Source organism: Hyaena hyaena, unplaced genomic scaffold (genome assembly GCF_003009895.1).
Source record: "Hyaena hyaena isolate Hyena2069 unplaced genomic scaffold, ASM300989v1 scaffold_269, whole genome shotgun sequence".
Taxonomy (NCBI): Eukaryota; Metazoa; Chordata; class Mammalia; order Carnivora; family Hyaenidae; genus Hyaena; species Hyaena hyaena.
The window spans coordinates 2,030,928-2,048,038 of NW_024080896.1; the positions used below are offsets into that span (position 1 = coordinate 2,030,928).

The 17,111-nt window shown below is 40.8% G+C and overlaps 1 protein-coding gene across 4 annotated transcripts in view; it reads right to left on the minus strand.

Moving 5' to 3' along the window:
• Positions 1–17,111, minus strand: part of LOC120240827 (aminopeptidase O (putative)) — a 343,553-nt gene that overhangs the window by 115,054 nt on the left and 211,388 nt on the right. For all 4 annotated transcript variants that reach the window (XM_039245665.1, XM_039245663.1, XM_039245664.1 and 1 more), the window contains exons 8-9: positions 8,326–8,428; positions 7,593–7,700 (exon numbers count right to left, since the gene is read on the minus strand). In XM_039245665.1, coding sequence (XP_039101596.1) covers positions 7,593–7,700; positions 8,326–8,428 — 211 coding nt within the window. The remainder of the gene's footprint in view (positions 1–7,592; positions 7,701–8,325; positions 8,429–17,111) is intronic.

Sequence of the window (17,111 nt, forward strand, 5' to 3'; positions counted from 1 at the left end):
ATTTTTAAGAAAGTGGGTGACCATCTGCAGGTCACATGACAGCTGGATGGAAGCTTCCAATCAATGTTGGGGACAAAGGTCTAGAGGATCACAATGGATCACAAAACCCTAACACCTGGAGCATCTAAGTCATGGTGCCTGTATTCCCATGGGCTATGTGAATGCCCATCCACAGTGCTAGATGTTCTATCTAGGTGCCATCCAATTCAAAGACTTTCTTGGCCCCAGTGCTGTATCAATGGAATCAACCCTTCTTACTCCTTTCATAGACCTAATCATTAACCACAACCTGCTAGTTCTCCTGGTTTGTTTTGTAAATTGGCATATACTCTGGAGTAGACTCACCACAGAAGCATTTCCTCTCTTTCCACAACAGGAGAACATAAAAGGAAAAATGTCTCCTATGATTATTCCTTCCCTTACCACCTCTTTTCAGTTCTTCATACATCTTCTTTCTTCCTTTCAGCATGTTGGCAGCTTATAAATTTTAAGTTACAAATCTTAACTGGACAAGGAGGGCTTTCTTTAAAGGCTGATTCTAGGATCATTGACAAAGTTAGTTAGCAGCAAATGTCAGAGTCCCAGTTTGTACCTCTATAGTACACCTGAAAAAAGATTAAAACCAAACCAAACCAAAACCAAAAACCAAAAACCCCTGCTGTTTTGACAGCGGGCTAGGATAAAATTTTATCTGGATCCTTGGAAATTGTTACAAGCCCTCATCCCAATCAAAAAATACATTCCTTGAGAATATTTTTTCATTTTCTACTCACATCATAATCTACATTCCTACTTTTCTAATAATTTAATCAGGTCAGTCCCAGACAGTTTATTTTGATTAACACCTACCAACACTGAATTAAGCATGATTTTAAAAAAAAAAAAAACTATACTGATTTTTGGCACCAGGCTAATTTGGTAATTTTTTTTAAGTCCTGGTAAAAATATTCAATAAAAAGCAGGTACACATAGATTCTACCAGACAAACTGACAATGGCTTGATAATTGCACAGGATTAGTGATTTCTGTCAGATGTTTTATGAATAATTACCATGGTCATGGGGAGGTAGAGGTAGGAGAGGCAAAAGAAATAACCAAATAATTTAAGTAAGGACAGGGTTGGCAGGGTAAGAATGGAGAAATGAACTGGTCAGCAAGAAGTCATTGTTAACGTGTAGTGGGGACTGGGAAAATGTAATACCACAGTGTTGGACAGGTGGGGTGTTCACAAGGGATATGATTAAGAAGTAAATTGGATGGGGCACCTGGGTGGCTCAGTCGGTTGAGCGTCTGACTTTGGCTCAGGTCATGATCTCATGGTTTGTGGGTTCGAGCCCTGCATCGGGCTGTGTGCTGACAGCTAGCTCAGAGCCTGGAGAATGCTTCTGATTCTGTGTCTCCCTCTCTCTCTGACCCTCCCCTGCTCACACTGTCTGTCTGTCTCTCTCAAAAAAATAAATAAAACATTTTTTAAAATTTTTAAAAAGAAGTAAATTGGAAAAAGAAGAAATTGAAGGACTTCTGAGCAAAGAACCTGGATTACAGTCTTATTCATCATTAACAAGCAAAATAAAAAAAAAGCAATCCATCAAAAAAAATTTTTAAGACAAAAATGTCAACAGCAGCAACCAAACAAGGAAAGAAGTACAGCATCATGGCATCAATTTCAAAAGGAGACAACTAAGGAAAGAAACATAAGATTGCACCACAGCCTTCAGTCTTCCCCTGCACCGCCCCAATCTCATGCTTAGCAGTCGTGGGACTGGAGAACTGCCGAAACCCTGCAAATTCTCACAAATACCCACACATTTGGAAAGAAACAGGAATATCTTTATTTTCCTTTTTTTTTTTTTTTTTTTGACCACGAAGCGACTAGAAATGTTTACTGTAGAGTGATGAGCAAAACCTGGGAAATAAACAACTGAGAAGGACGCTCTTTGATGGACTGCATAGCTTCTAGAGCTCCAAGTGGAACCGGAGGAACACTATTGAGAGGGTACCTGCAGTGGGAAAAAGCTGCACCCAAATTAGGTGACAAGAGTCTTGGCTGGGGACATTTAACAGAATTTCAAGAGTTAGTGGAGCCAAATTTTTGCAACAAAAGCTGTATGCATCTCCAAGTGTAGCTCTTCCCCTCCACCCCCTCCATGCATAACACCCAAGCTTTAAACTGTAGCTCAGAGGGAAAGATAACATGTCCATGATGGGTTGAGAAAGAAATCAAGAACAATGTTCTAATACATAAGAGAATAAATAAAAGGGCAGGGCAGGGCTACTCATACTGAGAATGAGCAAGAAGAAAAGTATGGCAACTATGCAAATTAATGCAACAAAAACCCACATAAAGAGAAAGAACTAAGAAACATAAAATAAAAGACAAAGACTCCAATCTTGAGGAAAACCTAATCCAAGGAACAGAAGAAAATTCTCTATGAACGGTTTACACTATAAAATAATTTAACTAAAGATATAATAAGAACATAGAGTCAGTAAAATGAAAGCTCAGAGACAAGATGATAAAACAACAAAGTGAGATGAAAAGAGAGATTTCTAAGCAAAAGAAATAAATTGAGGACCAAAATAATACCAGTACAGGAGCACTAATAATACAGAAACAGCAAGAAAAACAGACATTAAAGAAAAAATTTTTATGTTATGACAATATTAATAATAAAAATAATGACATTTGAGATAAACACAGCCCATCAAGAACAAGAAGACAAAAGCAATTAGAAAATAATGGGTATGGAAGACAAAGATGATATGACATAGGTGGGGGTGCCTGGGTGGCTCAGTTGTTAAGCATCTTACTTTAGCTCAGGTCATGATCTCACGGTTTGTGGGTTCAAGTTCCACATCAGGTGATCTCAAGCCCTGCTGTGGGTGAACACAAGCCTCACTTCAGGAGAGCCCCACTTCTCTCTCTTTCTCTCTCTCTCTCTCTCCCTCCCCACCTCTGCTCTCTGCCGCTCCTAGGATTATCTCTCACTCTCTGCCCCTTGCTCACTTGCATCCTCTCTCTCAAAAGACAAAAGATGATATGACATAAGGATAACTGGTAACCTTTAAATTTAGAACCCTTCAAAAGGGAAAAAATTCCAAATGTGTTCAAACATACAGTTAAGACAATTTCACTAAAAGAAGGAAGAAAAGAAGGTAAAACTGGAAGTTCACGTTCCTTTCTAGGGAAAAACAAAAACAAAAACAAAAAACTGATGCAGATTCATAGACACCAAGCTATTTTCTGAGACAATTACTAAATGTCACACTGTCATCTGAGTGGTATAAAGAGGAAAAAGTAGTTTCTACAGCCTTATTAATGGAGGCAGGTTAAGCAATATCCACAAAGTTCTGAGGGAATGAAAAAGTGACCCAAGAATCTTACACCCATTCAGTTTGTAATTCAAATATAAAGGCAACAAACATTCTCAAGTACATACGAACTGAAAAATCACAGAAGCAGTGAGTCTGCAATTTGAACATCAATTTGATAGCAAATCCAGCCAACAAAAAGTCAAATCAAACTAAGACATTCCTGAATACAGAAGCATGGAATAGTCACCGGTGGTGAAAATGAAGTCCTTTACATACAGAGCTAAGACTATACAACTGTGAAAATTATGGTTACAGCACATACGTAAAGGATATAAACCTTAACTATGTGAAAATATTAACTAAGAAAAATTTCAAATAGGGGGAAAGTAGTAGAAGTACATAACTGCTGATTTCATCAGCTTTTACAGAAGTGTATAAATGAATGCTTTCTAAAAATAAAATAAATAGCTGAAGAGGAAAAAAATAACAATTTTATCCTCAAAGATTTTTTTGTAATCATCCTTCTTAAATACAGAAGATTCTTTTTTTTCTTAGGTGTATCTGAAGTTCAGGAAAGTTCTTTGCATTCACTTTAGTTTCTTTTTCATTTGTTAAATTCAAGTAAAATGAAGTTGAAAACACTTCATTATAAAGCACATACAATATAATCCTATTTTTATAAAATTATTTCTAAATGTATCTTTGTATCTATACATGCACACAGACACACACACATATATGCACTATACATATATATATACATCCAGATACATGTACACATATCATATATAACATATAGAAAGGGAGAAATAGAGAGTGTAATTTCTGGATTGAAGTTCACCTAATCTTCATTATGGGTATTTATAGGTGTTGGGATTTTAAACATTATTTCACATCCTTCTTTGACTTTTGTGTATTATTTGAATTTTTTTTTATAATGAGTATGTGTCAGTTGAAAAGCAATAATTTCCAAGCTTATTGTGGTACTGGCAGAAATGGAGATTGATGGAATAGAATTAATAGTCCAGAAATAAACTCTAGGTAAAATAAAGTCAGTTGACTTTCAGCAAGGATGCCAAGACAATTCAATGGAGGGAAAGAATAATCTTTTCAGCAAATGGTCATGAGACAACTGAATATTCACATGCAAAAGAATGGAGTTAGATCCCTACCTCATACCATATACAAAAATTAACTCAAATAGATAAGAGACCTAAATGTAAGAGCTAAATCTATAAAACACTTAGAAGAAAACATAGGAGTAAATCTTCACAACTTTCAATTAGACAATGGTTTCTTACATATCATAGCTAATGTATAAGCAACCAAAGTTATAGAAGATAAATTGGACTTTATCAAAATTAAAAGCTTTTGTGCTACAAAGGACATTATCAAGAAAGTGAAAAGACAACCCATAAAATGAGAAAAAATATTGTAAATCATATATTTGATAAGGGACCTCAATCTAGAATATACAATTCTTTGAGTTCTTACAACTCAAATATAAGAGACAACCCAAATGAGAAATTGACAAAGGATCTAAATAGACATTTCTCCAATGGAGACATACAAAAGGCCGTGAAAAGATGGTCAACATCAGGGTGCCTGGCTGGCTCGGTGGGTAGAACATGAGTCTCTTGATCTCAAAGTCATGAGTTCAAGTCTTGGGTGTGGAGCCTACTTAAAAAAATTATCAACATCATTAGCTCTCAGAAAAATGCAAATTAAAACCACAGTGAGATACCACTTCACACCCACCAGGATGGCTATTATAAAAAAACAAAAAGAAACAAAACAAGTGTTGGTAAGGATGTGAAGAAATGGGAACCCTTGTGTATTGCTGGTAAGAATATAAAATGGTATAGCCACTATGGAAAACAGTACCGCAGTTTCTCGAGTACAATTAAAAGACAAGAAGGCAGGGACTCAAACAGATATTTGTACAGTAATGTTCAAAGCCGCATTATTGACAAAAGCCAGGAGGTATAAATAACCCACGCATCCATCAACGGATGGATGGAAGAGCAAAATGTGGTTAGATATGTACAATGGAATATTGAGTCATAAAAAGGAGGGAAGTTCTGACATGTGCTGCAACATGGATAAACCTTGAAGACATTATGCTAAGTGAAATAAGTCAGGCATAAAAGAACAAGTATTATATGATTCCACTGATATGAGGCATTTAGAGTAGTCAAACTCAGAGAGATGGAAAGTAGAATGATGGTGGCCAGGGGCTAGGGGAAGAAAAGAATGTGGAGTTATTGTATAATAGATACAAGTTTCAACTTTGAAGATCAAAACATTCCAGAGATGGATGGTAGTGACAGCTGCCCAACAATGTGATGTACTTAATGCACCAAACTACACATTTTAAAATGGTTCCAATGGTAAGTGTTGTTAAGTACATTTTACCCAAGTTTAAATAGTAAAAACTGAAGTTAAAAAAGAAGGATGAAGTACTGATATGTGCTAAAACATGAACCTTGAACACACTGTGCTACATGAAAGAATCCAGCACAAAAGGCCACATATGATATGACTTCATTTTTACAGAATACCCAGAACAGGCAAATCCATGGAGACAGAAAGTAGGTTAGTGGTTGCCTAGCAGTGGGGGGAGACGGAAATGGGGCAGTGGCTGCTAATGGACTGGAGGTTTCTTTTGGGGGTGCTGAAAATGTTCTGAAATCACAGCGTGGTGATGGTTGCACGACCTTGTGAATATACTAAAACCACAGACTTGTACACTTTAAAAGGGTGAAATTTATGGTATGTGAATTATATCTCAATAAAGCTGTTACGTGAAAACAATAAACCTGTTCACAGAAGATAAACCACAGAAAAACTGAGCAATTTGGTGGAGGGGGCACTAAATGTTCCACTGGAAGTTGAAATTGGAACCTCCAAAGCCACGGTAAATGTGAGGTACTCATTTAACAATGTGGTATCTTGGTGGTTTTAAGCAGTAGAAGTTTGGGCTAATTAATCAACCAAACCTATAAGATTCTAAGGTCCTTTTTGAGATGTCTTTCCAAATATATGTTTAGGAACACCTTCCTTTTCCCTCAGCCAAAAGAAAAAGAAAAAAAGAATGTAGAAGCAAAGAACAGCCATCCAGTCTTGTCACATCATGCTCTTCCTTCTATATGTGTTCAGACTGTACGTGCACATCCGTTACATCTAACACTGTGGGCAATGCGACTTCAAAAGTGTATATGAGCACCACTGTCAAATACCAAAAATACCCATCAGACCAATCTGTGCTGAGGCCACATCCTCTATTCTCTATCAGTTACGAGCACTGTTTTCAGAGCTTCTTCCTCTTTGTTAACTTTCTTGCTATGTGTAGGCTTTCCCCACACTAGTATAAGCTGACAGTGGTGTCTTTCTCTGATAGTTTTGTGGCCAGGCTGTCTGAATATGTCAGTGTATCTTGTTACTAATCTATTTGCTTATCAAAAAAAAATTTTTTAAATGTTTTATTTATTTCTGAGAGAGACAGCATGAGCAGGGGAGGGTCAGAGAGAGAGAGGGAGACACAGAATCTGAAAAAGGCTCCAGGCTCTGAGCTGGCTGTCAGCACAGAGCCCGACTCGGGGCTCGACCCACCAACCATGAGATCATGACCTAAGCTGAAGTCGGACGCTTAACTGACTGAGCCACCCAGGTGTCCCTCTATTTGCTTATCAAATATATATTGCACATGTACTGTACCAATTGTATATTAGGTACTAGTGATGTAAAGATCATGGTCTGGCCTTGTTGAGCTTATACACAGAATGGAGGAGACAGAAAAAAACAAATGTACCCACAAATGAAAATATAATTATAAATAATGGCAATGACAATGAAGGTTATGATAAGGGCAAAGGAGAAAGAATAACAGGTGCGTGCACACCTGTTCAGTTGGGGTGACTCTAAGATTGTGGTATTCAAGCTAAGACAAGAGGAGTAGGAGCCACGCTTGCAAAGATGGTTCCAGGTAGAGGGAAGAGCAGGACTGTGTTGTCTGTGTTTTCAGGGTCACTTAAGGTGCAACTATTCACACCGCTGTGCACAGGAACAGCTTTGGGTTACAGCCTGCCCCAAAGCTATAGGGGGGTCAGCCTCCCTGAAACAACACCGCCCTGTGTCTACTTGGTTAACTTCCTATTTTTCTTACTGCATTAAATCGTAAATCTTTTCCCTACTTTTTAATACTCAGATAATCTAGTCCCTACATACCACTCTCCTTCCAATTGTATGTCATGGATTCATGATGACTCATAAATTACCTGGGAAAGAATCAACTGCCCATGGAAGGTGTGCACAAATTTTCTTAAAAATGCAAAATAGGTGTCATCTCCAAGTCTTCGGGCAAGGAATCGGAGAAGGAAATAGCCCTAGAAGAAAGGAAGAAACAAAAAAGATGCCCGCGGTGGGTTTGAGAGAAAACAGAGCCAACTCTAACTTACCCATCAGCGCTTTATGTGCATATGAAGTGTTCTGTCCGACCGGTCCTGGGCTGCCTTCCATACCCGTACCAGTAAGGCGGGCTCTGGAAATCAAGGAAGGGCTACTTTGCTTGCAACTTTTCTGTTAATGGTATCACCATCTTGTTTTTCCTTGGTTTACAGGAAGCCTGATGTCCATCATGGACCAAAAGTGAAGAGGGGCCCAGCTCCTGCCACCCTCAGCTGTCAGGAAAAGCCTTTGCAATGTAAATACTTCTTATTACTCCTGTCTTCTACTGGGAACCTAACAGCAGTTTCAAGACTCTGTTCTTCAAAAGTGGCAGGAAGCAGAGAGAAGGGAACTACAGGGTAGAAACTTTGAGTCATGTCTCGATTTTGGGGTATGATGTGTTTTAATTATTCGACAATCAAGATGTCTGCCCAGTCAAGTGACACCACAATGTGGATAATGTTTTCGTTTGGCGCCAGTCGTCTTGTTAGTCTTCACTGTTTACATGTATAACCTAAAAAGTGCTGCCCCAATACAACTGGCTTCTGCTACTAGCTGCCTTACCTTTAAATAATGAACCTGCATGAAGACCTTCTCAGGATTGAGCCCATGTTTGATGACAGACGATCCTGAGTCACTCACGTGGCCTGTCTTCTCTTTATTGGGTCTAAAATGATGCAGAAAAATTTTAAGTATGTACATTCCGAACTAATTAAACCATAATATCATCTTATTTCTTATTTTCAAAGTTGCTCAACAGTATCTGAGTTCTGTTCAATTGCACCAGGTATAATTTAAAACAGTTCATATTATAAATTCATGTACTAAACAAGGAGGGATTTATATTTGGGTTGGCAACCTGAGGTTGGCTATTGGCAATATTTTACATCATCTTATCCAAGATTAAAGCTTGCCAGACCCTCAAGGAATGTGAGCTCCAGTATGAATTATTTAAGAACCTATGGGCTTTTCTTTCAGTGGGAGAGATGGACTGGGAAATGCAATGGAAAATGCAGCTTTACTTGGAAGGGTAAAGAACTAATATCATTTTCAAAAAATTCTGAAAGCCCCAATGTTACCCACTTCGCGTAATTTGCATTTAAGTAGTTCAAGGCTTAAGAAATTTTTGTACTCCGAAGCCATTTTAGAATCTCAAAACCAAAAACAGAAGTTGCAGAAGCCCATGTTTTTAGGACTGGTAAACATTAACATCCTACACGTTAACCTTGTTTCACAAATGAGGGAAACTGAGGCACACAGAAATTAAGTCTGCATCCCAAGTTCACAGCTTGTTTTGACTTGTGCTGACATCAGCACTGAAAAAAATGTTTCCTTATTTATCTGTCAGGATGCTTTCCGTGTTGCTTTATAGTGTTAAGTATTTTTTAAAAATTCCTTTAAAAACCTAAGGGTGTAACAATGAAGCTAGCTAAAATCAAAATAAGTGGTGAGCTATTTGCAGCCTACAGCTGTTGTAAAATCAGTCACTTGTTGGACAAACTGAAGAGCATGATTTGGGGTGATGGAGGGAAGGGTTGACCAGAGGGCTGGCATTATCAGAAAGGTGGGCATTTATTTTCCAAAAGTAGTATGGTGTTATAAGGTACATGGCCTTTGGAACCTGAGAGACCTGGTGTTGAATCTCAACCCCACTTCTTACTACTTGTTACTTACTGGCAGATTACTTAAATTCTCTTTTCAAAATTACTCATCTGCAATCCAGAACTAATCGTACCTAACTCCCCAGGTCTTTTGGAGAATAATTGAAAAAAATATATGCAAAGCCCCTACCAAGGGTCAGGGATACAACAATTACTCAATAAAATTAGAAAGTTGTTAGCAACAAATCCTGCTAAATTCAACGTTGGTCATCTGATATTAGAGGCAATGGATTTCAGTGGCTCATCCACTTAATCCATATGCTCACAGACACAAGTGTGTAAGGACGCTGGACCCGAATGGAAGTATCGGAGGATGGCCCAGCTTGCCAGTCAGTACCTTTGCAGCGTGTTCAAGCTGCCAAGCAAGAAACCCTAATTACGTGTCTACCGAATATTCCAGGACATTATCCTGGCAGACACAAGGCATGGGACCAGCAGAATCCTAAAGGAGAGACAACAGCTGGCCTCTGGAGCTAACTGCATAGTTTCCATTTTTGTGCTTGATCCCTGACTTACATACATGACCATACTTGTGGCTATAACTAGTCTCTTCCATCTTCATTTAAGACTCCATTGAAAAGCATCAGCTTTATTCCTGCTCTCAAGTTTGTCCTGGGATTGAGTGTTTTTATAAAGAAAGCCACACTGGCTTTGATAGGGAAAGCCCACCACCCACAGCCTTGGCAAAAGGAAGGCTTCTCAGAGTCAGCTTGAATTCAAACCAGCTTTCCCAGCCCCAAGAGAGACAGACTTGCTGTAAGTGTCTTAGGCCTTAAGCTTTGAACTGAGATTATCAGAAGGGGAGGAACACAGAAGACCGACGTAAATGTCTGCCCCAAAGTCTGCCTTGTAGCTCAAATTCCTGATAATGCCTTTACTTTATGTTTATTTATTTTTGAGAGAGAGAGAGAGACTGAGCACGAATGAGGGAGGGATAGAGAGGGAGACACAGAATCTGAAGCAGGCTCCAGGCTCTGAGCTGTCAGCACAGAGCCTGGTGTGGGGCTCTAACTCACAAGCAGTGAGATCATGACCTGAGCCAAAGTCAGAAGCTTAACTGACTGAGCCACACAGGTGCCCCTGATAAGGCCTTTAGTTGGTGCTATTTTTTCTTTGCCTAAAAATGTCCTTCCAGAAAGCATCCCTCTCTTGCTTTCTTCTTCCACGTTCTCCAAATGAAGAGGTGTTCAAGAAAATTCTTTTATGCTGACAGCATCCAAGGCAAATGTACAAGTTCCCAAGATATTCCTTTTAAAGTAGATGTTGTGCTGGAGAGAGCAGTGTGCAGGCAAGCATTGTGAGAAATCTAAGGGAGTGGTTTTTACAAGGAAAAGATACTCCACGAGCAGAAGAAAAGGGTAACTTTCACTGCTGTGCTACTTCAGTTCTCATGATGCCATTTGCCCACAGGTCTGTGCAGAGAGACAAAGCACAGAGAGAAAGCAGGAAACAAATGAACTACCACTTCATGCAAAAACAGAGGAGTCTCCTGGGTGAGTGACAGGAGGCACACCTGAAAAGAGCACATGCCAATGTGTGATTCCATTTAAATAATGATGGTCAAAGATCTGGCAAAACAAACCTATGCGAATAGAGGTCAGAACAATGGTTACCCTTGGGAGCAAGTATTGACAGAGCAGGGAAAAAGAGGAGGGTCTCTGAGATGCTGGGAACATTCTATATAGTGATCTGAGTGATGCTTTCATGAGGATATGTAAGTAAAAATCTACTGAGCCATCTAGAAGTATTTGTGTACTTTATGCATGTTACATTTCAGTTAGAGAGTTAAGAAAAAATAGATGTACATGAAGCAGTACACATTTTGTGAGAGTAAAAGGGGATCTTTCTAGAAAAAGAATTTGCTGTTCATGTGCCAAGAGCATAGGACTAGCATTAACTAAGCCTTCTACACCTGAGGACTAATGAAGTAAGTTTTGTATTTATTTTAATTTTTTTAAATGTTTGTTTCTTTGTTTAGAGAGGGAGAGGCAGAGAAAAAGGAAGACAGAGAATCCCAAGCAGGCTTCATGTTGTCAGTACAGAGCCCGACACAGGGCTTGATCTCACAAACTGTGAGATCATGACCTAAGCTGAAATCAAGAATCGGAGGCTCAACTAACTGAGCCACTCAGGTGCCCCTGGAGTATGTTTTTCAAATGACACTGTGAGAGGCAGGAAGAGTTGTGGCAAATACAATTGGCTCAATACCATTTTCATTCACCTTCTTTCCTGCCTCTTATAGAATTAAATCTGAAAAGTTAAATGCTCACTTTCCAAGAGTCCTGGTAGCTATGAATTGAAGGAAGACATGGTCCAAGCCAATGAGACAAAAGCAGATGTCTCCTTTGATTGACATGGGGTTCTGGGAAAGCTTTTGCTTTCCTTGCAAAAGAGGGAAATATGACTGATGGATGGAGGTACAGTAGCCACCTTGCAACCTGGAGACAGTAAGTCAATATGCTATGGAGACCAGAATCAACCAAATGAAAGAATGTAAATAGTCTTTAATGGTAGCATTCAGCTGCTGGCCAGCCCCAGCCTGGCTGCCTTCAAACTTTTTTTGTCTGAGAAAAAGAACCCTCATTTGCTTAAGCCAAAATTGCTTTACTATTCTATTAATTGTAGCCAGATTCATTCCTAATGAATGGAGAATGGAATTAATACTAACAGCTACCATTTCCTGTTATCCCCCTGTGCCAGGTATTCTGTGAGTTCTTCTGACGTATGATGTCCTATGCTCAAAAGAAACTGCTTGGGCAGGTACTATGATTATGCCCATCTTAAGTGCTGGAAAGTGAGGTCGGAGAAGGCCACAAAGCCAGTTAGTGCCAGAGTTGAGCTAGGAACACTGAAGTCCTAGCTGAATGCTGAGGAGCCCCCAAGATCCAGGCCCCCATGGTGGATGTGCCAAATAGAAGTGGAGAAACTGGGACAGGTGGCTTAACCTCCCTGAAGCCCAGTTTCCTCACCTATACAGAGTGTGATGACTCTCAGATAAGGTGAAGGCACTTTGTGAACATAAAAGTGTTAAGCATCTCTTTAACATGATACACCAGTGTTTATTTCCTTGGCTGGAATACATGGAATTTGAGAGATCAAGTTACCAAGGTCGTTTGGACTTAAATGTCCTTGGTCTCTGTTGTACCTGGCACCAAATGTAACAACCGAGATTAGCATGACCTTTCCCTTTCTGTCTCCTTCCTTTTCCACTGAACTCAAAAGCAATATGGACATTTAAAGAGCTGTCAGAAAGCAGCAATATTTGATAACACAGTGATTTGACTTAGAATTCAACCTCCTGAAGAAAGGACTGATTCTGTAGGAAGGTAGGATTTGGGAAAATGCCTCTGAAAGGTGCTCAGGCGTGTCAGCTTGGGTCTGAACACCTTCTGCTCTGCTACCGCCCAGACGGGCCGTCTGCCAGCATTCTCCATCTCCTACCCCTTGGCAGTAGAAGTGAGAGCCGCGAGATATCTTCATCTATAAATTCTCTACTGTGGTGCCTGAGCCAGAAACTAAGCACCCCAGAAATGAGACAGAAAGAAAGAAATGAGACAACAGCCCTCTAGCTTTTCAACATGCTTGTCTGTCTATCCATCACAGCTGACCCACCAGGTGTGAAGGGCTGGGAGCAGGGCTTCACTTACCTCTGGAGGAAGTTAAACACTACCCTCGTGCAGAAACTGGCCTCACGGTACTTATCTGAACCCCACGTGCACATGTAGGACATACAGGGGAGGCAGCATAACATACTGGTTAAGAGCTTGGGTGTGAGGGGCACCTGGGTGGCTCAGTCAGTTAAGCGTCCGACTTTGGCTCAGGTCATGATCTCACAGCTCGTGGGTTCAAGCCCCGTGTCGAGCTCTGTGCTGACAGCTAGCTCAGAGCCTGGAGCCTGCTTCAGATTCTGTATCTCCCTCTCTCTCTGACCCTCCCTGCTTACACTGTGTGTCTCTCTCTCAGGAATAAATAAAACATTAAAAATTTTTTAAAAAAGAGTTTGGGTGTGAATTTTAACTCTGCCACTTAAGAACCACACAAGTCATGCAACCCCATGAAGCCTGTTCTTTCATCTGTCTAAGGGGGACGGTGGTCATGACCATGACACCTCATCAGGCTGTTGTAGCATCTAGTAGCACTTAGCCAGAGTTCCTGTTGGCATTTTGTAAGCACAGCATGAATGCTATTATCGTCATAATGCATTCTGACTGCAGTTCAGGAAACACCAGCTGACCCCACCTCTGACAGGCAAAAGTATTAACAAGACCTCATTCTGTGGACCTACACGTTATCATTAGGGGAAGCTGGGTGCAGGATACACAGGACCTCTTGTTTTAATAACTTCTTGTTAGTCTAAAATTACTGCAAAATAAAAAGTATTTTATTTTTTTCTTTTAAAAAAAATTTTTTAACATTTATTTATTTTTGAGACAGAGAGAGACAGAGCACGAGTTGGGGAGGGGCAGAGAGAGAGGGAGACACAGAATCCAAAACAGGCTCCAGGCTCTGAGCTGTCAGCACAGAGCCCGATGCGGGGCTCGAACCCATGGACTGTGAGATCATGACCTGAGCCGAAGTCGGCCGCTTAACTGACTGAGCCACCCAGGCGTCCCAATAAAAAGTATTTTAAAGAAGATATGGCACATTAATGAGGCCTTACACCTTCCCTTTGTGAAACCCAATTTTGAGTGTAAACCCTGCAGAGGTTGGTCTTTAAATTGACTCCTTGCAGAATCAGCAGAAAACGAATAAAAAGAAACAACAAATTTCAGGTGTTGCCTAAAGTTCTTGTGAGCTAGGTCTGGGCATATTTTTGACACACAAGCCCATAGTCTACACCACTCTGTGAGAAGCTTTCTAAAATTCTGGGTAAAAAATGAAGGTGGAATAATTCAAAGGACAGAAATATGATAACCTCCATTTGCTTTTGCAACAATTTCCCCATCTATAAAACGTGCATTGTTGCCACCGACCTGCGTTTGGACCGTGCTACCAGAGAGAAGCAGAAAGTTGTGCACACCTTTAACTAATGAAGTTGTATTGTGTCAGAGCTACCGTTTGGCAAGTTTGATTATCTGTGTGCTTCTCAGAATGGATTTAACAGTTATCCAGCCTGAAGGTTCTTCTCCATCAGGGACCATTATCCTGTAGCAGACACAGCAGGATATTGCTCTCGTGTTGAAAAAGGCAATTGCTAAGATGATTTAAGACAGAAGGGGGCTTCCCTCCAAGGAGCCAGAGGAAAGTGCAGACGGTATATTGTATCCCCTGATGGTGAAAAGAACCAGTGGTCAAAACCTATAGAAGGAAAGGTCAACTGCTGAAGGTGACAAGGAAAGATTCTGTAGTTAGAAGAACTGTAGAAAACACGAACAAAGTCCACAAACTCTGATAACCAGGGGAGGAAAATGAAGGATGAAATTTTGAAAAGCGAGAAGTACTGAGCATCAGAACAAAACCAAAACAGTCCTCAGGTTTTCGAGGGCCCATAAATCAGAACTCCCTAAGAAACAAAATCCCAGAGGGGAAAAAAAATAAAGAAATGATTAATACAATGGTCTGAGACATATATCACCACATTCAACATAGCCAGAGATCATTTGGACATGTCTGCAAAGGAGATGAGGAAGAAAACGGAGAGCACAGACACCAATATGGCTACGCAGATGGTTTCCGATGAAGTGAATTTTCAGAGGCCATGTTTGAAAGATGAAAGTGGTGGATGATGGAGAAAGAAAAAAAACCAAAGCTAAATATAAGAGCCAGAAGCTATAAAATCCTTGTCAGAAGACACAAAGTCCTAAGGAGCTGATGCTAATGGAGAATGTTCAGGAAAACAAAAGGGGCTTTAGAGGTAATGTTGGGAGCATAAAAAAGACCAGGTGTGAAGAGGCGACAGAATCAACAGAAGTACCTAAACTCCCACTTTGCTTCAACTTTCCTGCCAGGGAGGATGGTTTTCAAACTGCACATGGCAGAACAGCTTTGTTCTGTGGGAAATGATGCCTGGGACAGGTGACCGGGGCTCCCTCCTCCCTGAAGAGTTCCGACGCCAGGCCCAGGTGAGGGACATGCCACAGCTCTGAAAGCTTCCACTGGCAATCACAGACCTCTGGGGGCATCACCAATGGAGACTACAGAAGGACTGGTGGGGACAGACAAATGTATTCTGATTTGCTAAGAAAGAGGGGTTCAGAGGAGGAAAGACAAAATCCGTGACTGGGTTATTGAACAGAGAGCTTGTGAGTGCTTAGAACAGAAAATGAGGAACTGTAGGAGTGAACGTAGGATCTGGAGGGCCCCTTCCAGAAGTTTACTGTGGGCATCAGGCATCCTGACTTCTACAAGGCAGCCGGCAGAATGGACATAGCAGTGGTGAGTGTATGGTGGTTGTTTCTTGCCTTGGAGAAGAAAAAGAGAACTCAAGGCTGTTGATTAATTACTTGCTAGGACCAGGAAGGAGCCCCAGGCTGAGCTCCCAGGAGGGAGCCAGGCTGAGCCCCAGGAATGACGATGTACTGCTGTAACAGATTTGCATTTTAGTCTAAGCTGGGCGTCTAGCTGGTTGATTGACAGCATCCACAGTCAAGAACTGCAAGCACATGCTGACATGAAGATCCAAAATTAATAAGACAATCCAACTTGATCAGTGCTTGTCTGTTCTTTTCTGGCCTAGCCAGACAAGGGAACCAGGAACAGTGCCACTGAATTCTTCAAAGGTGTAACTGCAAACAGAGTTGCTGTGTTCACTTCAGGTGTCACATCTGGAAAAGGCCACTGTCAATGAAGATAACAACAAAGGGCCAAGCCCAAGAAGGCAAGGGTTCTCCCAGCCTTGCATTAGGTATGACAGATTTCCAAATCTTGGGACCTAGTGACTAGGAGGAAAGGAAAGACAAAAGTCTTCAGACATGTGGGTTTGTTTGCATGAGAACAAGGCAAATCCTGTGCAACTTTGGAGGTAAATAAGATGACCTGGTGGACCTTACAGGGAGGCAGGTTCCATCCCGGTCTGAAGAAGGCCATTTTAAGATGGGCGTACCCACAGGGAAATGGCTGCTTGCCAGAGCAGGAAGAACTAGATCCTGGAAATCCTTTGGTCGAAGCTGGGTAGCTGTCCTTCAGGGACATGGAAGGTAGGCAGAATCACTTTCAAGGTTCTTTCTGACCCTAATGTTCTATAATTTTAGGAGATAAAATAACCCAGAATTACTTAAGCTGCAGTATTTAGATGTAAAACATTATTCATCCACTACAGAGGAGTCAACAGGTTTGCTATGTCGCATTGGTCATGCCAAATCAGCATCAAGGGTGATTCTGATTAAACACAGAGGGCGCCTGGGTGGCTCAGTTGGTTAAGCATCTGACTTGGACTCAGGTCATGATCTCTTGTTTCATGAGTTCAAGCCCTGTGTTGGGCTCTGCACTGACAAACAGTGTGGAGACTGTTTGGGATTCTCTTTCTCCCTCCCCCTGTGACCCTTCCCTGTTCTCTCCCTCTCTTTCTCAACATAAGTAAATGTAAACACACACACACACACACACACACACACACACACACATAAATAAATTAGAGGGAACAACTGAATTTTATTTAACCACATATATTCGGGGATAGATGTAGCATAAGAGTATATGATCCAAGCACAAGAGGTGCTTCATTATACTTTTTACAGTGTTGTAGTCTAG